At 37.8% G+C, this 10,666-nt stretch overlaps 1 protein-coding gene across 1 annotated transcript; it reads left to right on the forward strand.

Moving 5' to 3' along the window:
• The first annotated feature begins 486 nt into the window (after window positions 1-486).
• On the forward strand, window positions 487-10,399 carry LOC117333363 (T-box transcription factor TBX2-B-like). Its single transcript, XM_033892630.1, is given in 6 exon segments — window positions 487-1,047; window positions 4,996-5,263; window positions 7,208-7,354; window positions 8,188-8,287; window positions 8,538-8,705; window positions 8,893-10,399. Coding segments are annotated over 6 exon segments (2,010 nt in total). The 5' UTR covers window positions 487-697; the 3' UTR covers window positions 9,870-10,399.
• The last annotated feature ends 267 nt before the right edge of the window (window positions 10,400-10,666 follow it).

Consider the following 10,666-nt stretch of genomic DNA (forward strand, 5'->3'; position numbering starts at 1 on the left):
TGATAAATACACAACGATATTTCCATTGATTTTTCTCTCTTTTGGATTTCACACTGTTTCGATGATTTCACACTGTAATAAATCATTTTGTCCAAATCGCCATAAATACCCTCTGGGTACCACTGCCAAAAAAATTTAAATAATCAATTTTAGAAATGTACTTCTGAGTAGTAAAGCCGTTAGCTAATTTTACGGTTTCTCCATTGTGGCTAAGAAAGGGGGCGGGGCTTAAACTTCCTTATCGTAACATCTCTGTTACTGTGACACATAATACAAAGCACGGACATGCCTCGGCTGTCAGCGACACACTGCTGGCAAAACTGATAGGCCTATAACACGCCTTATTAGACCTCTGATTGGTGGGCGGGATAGAGCAGGCCAATCAGATCGCGCGAAACATAATAGAATTACACTTGTCATGTAGATTTGGCGGTGTAGTTGTAGTAGGTTGATATAATTATAAATAGAAGCGTTTCCGATTAGACTAGCGTATATCTGTTGTAACGACTGAGAGAGTGACTTACCTTGGACTGTACTCTGTGTGACCAGATGTAGTGTTTATTCCGTGTCTACTGACCCGTTCAGTCAACTTCACAGTGTTTACCATGCGAATTTAAACTGAAATTTAACTTTATTTATAGATGAGATATTTTTCAAAAGATAATTTTGAAAGAAAAATATTGGCCACTATCTTCCAATGATTTATACAGGAGGTGCCCCGGAGAGCAATATGGCTTATAACCCGTTTTTTCTCCAAAGACCTACAGACTATAGTTCATTGTTGGCACAGCAACACTATCTCTCTAACATCGCCCTACACTCTCCCAACTATGCAGCATCCCTGCTACCTAAACTACAACAGAGTATGGGGCGCGGCCCGCTCACCCCCGGGGATATATTCCATCCCCTCCACCCCCGCCAACTCCGAAGTCTGGAACCACCGGAGACAGATGTCCAGGACGACCCCAAGGTGGAGCTAGAAGGCAAAGATCTATGGGAACAATTCCACAATATCGGCACCGAGATGGTCATCACGAAGTCAGGAAGGTAAGGCATAGTCCCTTTACATTTCACTGCCTCTCACTCTCTACAATATGTTATTGTTTTAATCATTTATTATTGACGTAGAATTTGTAAATAGATTTTCTGCCTTAGCATTTTTTCCTTTAATTTCCGTAAGATTCTTTCTCCACTTCTGTTATCTTTTTTAACCATTGAAACATATTCACTTTTACTCGCTCACTCAAAATAGTCAGACATTTTTGAAATATAATTCCTAATTCGATTTGTGTTAGTTAAAACAGAAGCCATCACTGATAACAATATAATATGATTTAATTATGGCAGTGTCTTGTGTCTCTATAGTTGTAATCATGTATTATATAGATGTTGTATAACTAAGGTCTAAATTAGACAGATGGCTATGTTTGGTTGATGTCCCCACGGTAAACTAGATAGGAATCAGTCCAGCCTCTCTGGCCAGTAGTGTTACACTGTCATCTCACTGTCATACGACAGCTTCCGACGCACAGACAATTTATCTAATTTCTTTATTATCCAACTTGTTATCGCTGTTAAATTTAACACATTATTTTATAAGAGATAAATATTGACAACCATTTCTAGCAGATCTGAGAGCGTATAATTTGATAATTCAGATTAAAATCTTAAATGTTCACTAATAATAATAATAATAAAAGGCAGCGACTATAAAATTTGAAACTCATAAAATTTACATTTAATACGAGATTACTTCATTTCACTGGAAAATAAATTAAAATGGGCCATATCAGTTTTCATATAGGGAAAAAATATTCAAGCTACCGATTCGTTTGTGGTTTAGTTATTCCAATATTATGTATATCCCATATATTAAATTATGCTGTTTTATTTTGTGTCTGGAACCAAAGAAAAAGGAAGTGATTGTACTCAAATTATCTACTGTCATATGTTAAATAATATCTGGTTTATAACCAATATTTAAGTCAGAAGGTTTAGAAATGTAACAAAGAAGTCAGTTCAAATTATATTTATTTCAATCCAAGACAAATATTAAAGCGTGACTAATTTAACAGTAGCAAAGCTCTGGTATAACTATGAAGTATATACTATAGGTAATTACATGTCATGATGATATCGATAAATTTCACATTTTAACCCTCTCATAAAAGCGCCAAGTGCAATTTTGATAGCATCAGGCTATACAGGGAGGGGGTCGTTTGGAGGGAGAAGTGTGATGGCTGATGATACTGTAGTAGTAACACGCCTCACAGGACGATAACCGTAGATCTACTTAGGTACTTAACCCCACCAACTTATACACTAGTCAGATTTTCCAAGTTAGATTTTAATTCAATTCGTTTCCGCCTGTCACCGGAATGATAATGCTTATAAAAAGTAACTGTATTTTATAATTTGCGAGAATATTTGCCTCGTGCAGAAATTCTTGCGTGCTTAATTATCATTTAAACTTTAAACTATCAGAAAAATAGTAAAAAAAGAGCAAATATAATACTTCTAGTCTATTTCAATTTACACCAGCTTATAAAATACTAAATACATACCTTATTATGATATAATTTGATTTAAATCGCGAACAGACGTGTTACTGTGAATATTGATTCATAAACAACGCAATATTTGACCAAGAATATATAAAACTACTTAAACGATGCCGAATTTTGTCAAGAACATTCATATAAGTTTGTTTTAAAGAAATTAAAATTGGAATAGAATATCTAAAAATTAAATGGCGATATTTGTAAGTTCTCCTTTTAGGTAAGTTTCACTAATATAATCATGAAACTTAATTTGTGACACGTGACGACATTTCCAGTGTAGACGGAACGTCTCCATGCCACCTCATCGAGTCGCTTCCGTGTTCATTATTAAAGCTATATATTGAATTAGAAATTCACGTCAACTCACCTGTATTTCACGTTAACATGCATTTCACGTCATGCTTACCTGTATTTCATGTCAGGAGTTGTCAACACTAGGACTGTAAACCGGTAATGCGGATTGCATTGTTTTCATGTGACATTTATAATGATCGGACTGTATTTGTCTAACGAGATTGTTAGAATAACACTCTCTCCTTAACAATCGGTTACAATCACGGACGCTTTATTAATACAGATATTTACTGCTGCATGTTCACGGGGTTCAAATAACATTCGGAGTTTAATTACTCTACTGATTACCGTCTTATCAATGTTTTTTATTTGTTACTAACACAAACATAAATTTGCCAAGTTTGCTAAAAGAAAGCATTTTCTTCCTGATATTAATTATAATATTAATCTGTCTGTTCTCATACCATACCTTAAATAAAATTAGTATTTTTATCATTTAAATTGTATTATGATTTCCTTATTTAAAGGAAGCAGAAATCAGTTAAATATTTCATGTGAAAACACTTATAAAAAACCGTTTTACATTATTTAATATCTGTCCTTGAATTATCCTAGACTATTTTGAAATAAGTTAGATAGTATTTCACTGAAATTTCAAAAAAAAAGGTATAAAATTGTTATTTTGTTTGTAACGCTTAGGTAATCGCATGATCTTCATAAATATTTCCATTCACCGTAAAAAGAATCTTGTTAAAGTCGGCTGTCCACACACGTTACTGCTAATCAAGCAGAAATCCTAGTGGGTACCTTACCTAGCCACCCCTACCCTGGCAAACATCCCATTACCTATTCAAGGTTAGCGTTACCAAATTTTCCGCCTCATTGTTTTGTTTACACATAACTTTGTTGTGATATGTTTGCGTTTTTAAGCCTCCGGATCTTTGAATTAACTAAAGTAAACCTTAATTTTAAATTATTACATATGCTTAACAATAAAACTGCTATGATATTTTTATTTTGTTTTCATTGCTAGGCGAGCTTACTTTTATAAACAAACAAAAACACATAACGAATTTAATGAAAATAAAGTAAACATGTTCATTAAATCTAAACGTTTAAATAATAATATAAAACAATAACAATGACGTTTAAAATTACTGCCTGTATTTATTCCTAAACATAACAATGAAAAAAAGAGAAGCATAAATTCGTGAATATTTAAATTTCAATATGATACTATGGACATAAGATTGGGGGTAGTTAATATGGACTGATTGCTATACAATAGATAGGTTGACAAGGTTACGACAGATTTATACAGGTATATACGATAGCCCCTGTAACACGATAAGGAACAAAACACGGATTCACAGATTGCTCGGATCTTTGACACCGTAATCCTCTTCTAACATACACTCATTAAATATGCCTCTCTTACATCGAATATCTCCTGGATTAGTGTCATGTTAACATGTGTATCAATCCTCCATGCTCCCCCTTCCCCACACACTTGTAGACGTCCCCACCCTCGCGCTAATTGAACGTGAGACGTCATTGCTTAGGTACCCAGCATATTTGGATTGTATGACGAGCACATGTTTCGTAATCGTGGACGCTAGTGTCTCGGCCACTGGAAACTGACGAGTGTTTATATAGGTTTAGCTAAGTAGCTCTCGACAAGCTTACGGGAATAGGATAGTCAAACTGAGTCGATTTACAGCAATGATATAAAACTCGTCTGGGTACACAGTGAACACATAAAACTATCATCACTCCTCTTCACAAATTTTGATAATCATGTCAGCACTTAACCTGTAAATTTAGGGCTTATCTAAATAACGAAAATCGAGTGAATGGAACGGGAGGCGTTGTAACCCTGGGAAAAGTCTAATGTCTAACTACTCACACAATAAAATCTGTTGGTTTTAATCAAGTTTGTTATTAATATTCGGTTGACTAGTTCTTTTGATTTTGTAGATATCGTTTGATAATTTTTACTCCATTTATTTATCTTTGATATATATTTTCTGTCTCGAAAACAACGGGTTCTAACTCATTTATAACATACTTAAATAAAATGAAATATTATATCTTTCATTAAAGACTTTTGTAATTAGCATACCAATTTTCTTTATTACAGACGGATGTTTCCTCCATTTAAAGCTCGAGTGTCTGGATTAGATAAGCGAGCCAAATATATTTTATTAATGGACATTGTTCCTGTGGATGACTGTCGTTACAAGTTCCACAACTCCCGCTGGATGGTGGCGGGGAAAGCGGACCCGGAAATGCCAAAACGGATGTACATCCACCCCGACTCGCCCAACACTGGCGAACAATGGATGCAGAAAGTCGTCTCCTTCCACAAACTCAAGCTCAGCAACAACATCTCTGACAAACATGGGTTTGTAAGTATTGTAAGCATCGTTCTAAATCTTCTTTTTTTCACTTATCCCATGTTTTCCCTTTTTTATTTTTCACGAAAAAAAACTCTGGGGCGTGAGTGTCTGTATTACTACCTGATGAATTAACAGTTGTTAGGACCTGTAAGCCAACACAGGTGTGATACAGACATATGGTAGCTCGCCCGAGATCACACACCTTTATTACCTATATGTATAATTGAGTGTTTAGTAATACTTTCACGCGCATCCTCACGTGAGAAAGGTAATTGTAGTCCTATTAAGGTATGGCCGTGGTGTTAAACCTACTGGCTATTTTATGTCGCTGTATTACTTACAAATTAAACACCTGATCAACGGTTCTTTGCGAGCATCTGTGGGTTGCTGTCCGTTACACCTTGGTCCTGCCTCAATTAAGGAGCTCGCGGTCGTAATCTAATTATCGAAAGTAATTGCCATGTCCTACGTAACTAACAATAGTGGTACGTTGTATAACAGAGAAGGATAGCTAGAGAATCGTTACTCGACACCTCCCAGTCAGTCTCATTACTTTATCACTGTATTGTTGGATGTATAAGCCAGCACAATCTCCTTGTTTTCTTCGATCAAAATGACATTAACGAGTTATAAAAGTCCATCTGCCAAAAGTTTCATATATCGTCAGGTTTGTCACTTTACTTAATAAAAGTCTGTTTACATTATAAATAAATATTCGAGGATAAAATTGATTAAACTAGTGCTCCATCGATGAGTAAGTGTTGTGAACTGGAGCTGACTTCTGTGCCAAGCTTTTGTGATTTGTATTGTCGCCATATGTAAGCTCTTTGGAAACTGTTGTTCTCTCGCCAGTTTTCCTGTCGCGCCGGAGTAGAATTTCCCGCCAAGCTTCTTGCAACTTCCCCTATAAATGCTCTATTAGTATACGAATTGCTCGCTAACTTTCACAAATTATTGCCTGTCTCCTCTCGAACATCCTTCCTTGCGATAACGCCATGGCTGATTTAGGCGTGGAATTCGTTGATTTAGGGATAAAACTCGAGTTTGATGTGCTCGAGTTCGGCGCCGCCGACTGGTCCTAATCGCTGGTCAGTGTTGTACTATCACTACCTAAGATCTATTGCCTAATTTCGGTTGGTATGGAGTCGGAGTCGGCTGATGACAGGACGGACCGACTTGTGATTCGGTGACAGATCCAATTAGGCCTCGACAAGAGAAAGAATCAACTCATGCACACTAATAAGAACGTATCGGGAACTTATGAATTTAATTGTCATTTGTCAGTATGAATACTGTCCGTATTATCTATGGGCGCGCGAGGCTCAAAGTATGCCATGTCTTTACACAATTACAGGGACTATTTGCATCTGTCTCAATGATTTTCCGTCATGATCAAAGACGCGGAATCATAAACCGATATTGTTTGTTAAAAGTCAATCGTAGAGGCGCAGTAATTTGAATTTCATGTGGTGGTTATTTAGCCTTGGTAGAATGGGGGATTCGAGGGATTAGATAAACCCTGATAAAGCAATCACTACGCTTGTGACTTTCCCCGAGTTGGCAGAAAACCTCTAGGGATAGGGGCTTATTTATGTAATTTGTCGACACGACGGTCGCCGTACGTTTTTAAGGGTGATTAGTGACCGTTTCGATCTCCAAGACGCTTGTCGCCTCTCCACCGCTGTTCGCCGATTATAATGTACATTCCAGTCTATTGATATACATACTGGGCTTAGTGTAAATCAGTTCAATTGTGGTGAAATCAAAAGTTCAATGGAAATTGATTGTTATCTATTTATGTCTATAACCAAAACTCGTACGCATAATAGAGAATAATATATCTTAATAGCATTAAGTAAATTTAACATCTACAATTCTAAACAAAATGCTATATTTTCAAACTATTTATTTTTATGATATATTTTAACCATGAGTTTCATTTGTATATTTCAGACCATTCTTAATTCCATGCACAAGTACCAACCCCGTTTTCACTTGGTACGCGCCAACGACATCCTCAAATTGCCATACTCCACGTTCCAGACCTTTGTCTTCAAGGAGACGGAATTCATAGCAGTTACTGCATACCAGAACGAAAAGGTAAATTTTCATCATATTAAAAATTATGACTACCCGTATAAAATATTATAATTCACAAATGTCTCGAGAATGTTTGAAACTTCCATACTAGATTGGGTTACCATCCCCACTGTTGAAGGTTAAATTTTATCCGACCAACACTCGCTATACCTAAGTGATAAATATGACAGTTATTCCAATTGATGTCACTGAAAGCGATAACAGAAGAGTAAGTGATGACTGTCTAGTCTCGTAAGGTCATTATGGTCTCCAAACAGGACGGTATGATTCGCAGTGCTCGTTAAATTGAAACTGAATCAATGCAGTCGCGTTCCACAGGGCAGTATGTGTTTGTTTTTCCTGGGTCCCAGAGGAGCCCAGTGGTCACCCCTAATTACGGAAATGACCACTGAAACGTATTTACACACTTAAGAACAAGGGGGAAATTTGTGTCCAGATGTGAGGTGAGCTGCAACACACCACCCCCCTAATCCCGATACAACTGTTGCGAAGGTTGTTATCTGATAAGTGCACGCGCTCGGCCGTGCACATGTGCGAGCTGTATATAATATACAGGGGGTTAATACGACCTTTTATCTCGCAATCATCCAACAATTAGCACTAGTCGGGGAAATGGAGAGTCAATCTAGCGCTGAATTTGTTAAATTACTTCGAAATTTTCACTTCTACAATGGCAACGTTCGAAAGTGGAAGCTAAATTACATAAAACTCTACGCATAGGGAACCTCATATTCCGCGCACTGGGATTTTATAATAAAACGTTTTATGATATATGAGTTGTTTGATTTCAATTTTAATATTTTGACTTATGTGTGGATGTTTATAATTTGTAGATTACACAACTGAAGATAAACCATAACCCTTTCGCCAAAGGCTTCCGAGACACCGGCGGCGGCAAACGAGGAAAAAAAGTAAGATCTTAACCGAGAATATATATAGAATAGCGAGAGGGTTAATGACATTATTTGGACAGTGGGAAAGTACAGTGACATAGCCGAAGTCCAGCTACAAAGTCCTGTATGTGTCCCCAGTATTACATGTGTTTAATTGAACTGGGGGACTATTTCAAATACAACCAAATATTTATCATTCCGACATTTTTCTAATAATTGATAACTTTACTGGACATCGTTGTAATGACGTTTTTTTATTGTTTCTAGGAAACAAGGCGGTGTTCCTCAACATTCTCAGTCGTCACAGCAACACTCGATTTCACCAGACAAGGGGCGAGCTGATGATCTCCATAGCGACGACGAGGACAACGAGGAGGCAGAGATATGTGTCGACGAGACCGATGACGTCACACCTGATGTCAGCTCTGCAATGGAACTCAAGGATATTATGGAAACAGGTAAGCGTTCTGCACTATATACGATTTTACCCTAATGATATTTAAATGTTAATGTTAATAAAGCAACGCACTTATCTTAAAGAATACGTTTTGATTATTATTACTATATATAGTTTTATACCTACAGTATATACAGTCCTATTATGTGATTTCAGTGCTAATCTCCATGCTTTTTTTTCGTTTCTAGAAAAAGAACGACATGCTTTGAAGACCTCCTCTCCAATCAGCCACCATTCAAGTGACAATGAGGAGCGGTCACCCCTCCCAACTCCTCGGGACGACGTGTTTCGGCCAGACGTATCGTCCAGTCTATCGCCTGTGTCATCAAACCCCAATCAAAATCATTCCGACGTGCTAAACAGTACCATGAGGAGCAGCCTTGACGGTGGCGAAAGCAGCGACGACTCCATTAGGGACGACCGCCGTCTATCGCCAAAGTCTCCCCCTATACCACACAAGTCAGAGTCGGACTCAACGATACCTAAAACTCCCAGTCGGCCACCAAACGTGACAGTCGTTCAACCCTCCGCAACTCACGCAATGTTCCCATTTATGTATCCTTCCGCAGGACTATTTTCATCATCGTCTTCATTACCGTTTCCATTAGGACATATGTTTTTCAACTCCAACGGTTCATCACTACCGTTTGCAACTCAGTTACCGTTTTTCTCCTCAGGACAAGCAGACATGAACAACCTCCCAACTAACCACCCACTGTCTCTCTCACTAAACGGACTCACGCCACCTCGTGGTCACAATCTACTACAACCTGTGTTTTCCAGTGGGGGTTCATCATTACAAGGAAATGGAAACCTATCGCCCTCTGAAGGCCATAGTCTTGGACCAATTTTCCCCTCTCGTTCTAATCCCCGTTTCACACCATACTCACTACCGTCCACAAAGACTACAATGGCAACGCCGACATCACCAATTTCAGCCACCGGACATCCGCTCCGGGATTCTACAGTCAGTCCAGGAACCGTGTCTCCGCGCATGAACGGGATGTCTAGTGCTACATCATCAAATGTGAGAAGTCCCATCTCTTTGAACATTCCGTCTGCATTTGACACGAACAATCATAGTAATGAACTCAGGAATATGGAGCGTATGCTCAGTGGACTGGAAAGGCATCGTCTGTACGGACTGGCTTCATCAGAAAAATGACAAATACCGACAAGGGGGCCTACCTGGCGTCCCTTCGAGTAGCCTCGGGTATCTACCGCCTGTGTCGATCACAAACTCTGAATAAGAATCTGCAGCATCGTTGTTCTTCGTGAAGTGATTGACATCAGATGAGGCGGAGTATCGTAATGTTGTTGATAAGACTCGGCTAGTCTGAGGAGGACGTTACGTCCAAGTGCTTGTTTTAACCGATTTCATTGTGAAACATCGCTGTCACGCCGCGATGTAAAACTGTCGAATCATGATAATGTATACTTTTATAAGTGTCTGTGATACGTGCCCTGTAGAGGGCGCTATAGAACTAAGTCATATACTGTTTGTTGTCACGGTAACACTTTAGACGGTTTCTGTTGATATTGTCAGTGAAGTGTGTTGTTGATGACGTCACGTTGTGTGTGTATTTATAAGGACGGTCGGACAGACACAGTGGAATGCTCGTGTTGTGTATACAGGGCCATGTGCAATATTGCGTTCCTCGTGTATTGAGTTAAATAAAACATGTATTTAAATCTTATTAATTTTTTGTTATTTTATCTGCAGTTTATAATCGTTTCATCATTGCTCTAAAATAAAGTGGTTAACCATATTTTTTTTAATTCCTTGTAGTTTAAAGTTTGTTAATACAGTATATTTTTTTTAATCTAAATTCAACATGATACAAAAATCTTAATGCATATTAACACCTATTTTGAAGATACAATTCAATGATCATTTTAGTTACATAACAACTAAGTCGGATAACAAATACATTTAATATGGGTATTCATATATATTGATAT

Source organism: Pecten maximus, chromosome 8 (genome assembly GCF_902652985.1).
Source record: "Pecten maximus chromosome 8, xPecMax1.1, whole genome shotgun sequence".
Taxonomy (NCBI): domain Eukaryota; kingdom Metazoa; phylum Mollusca; class Bivalvia; order Pectinida; family Pectinidae; genus Pecten; species Pecten maximus.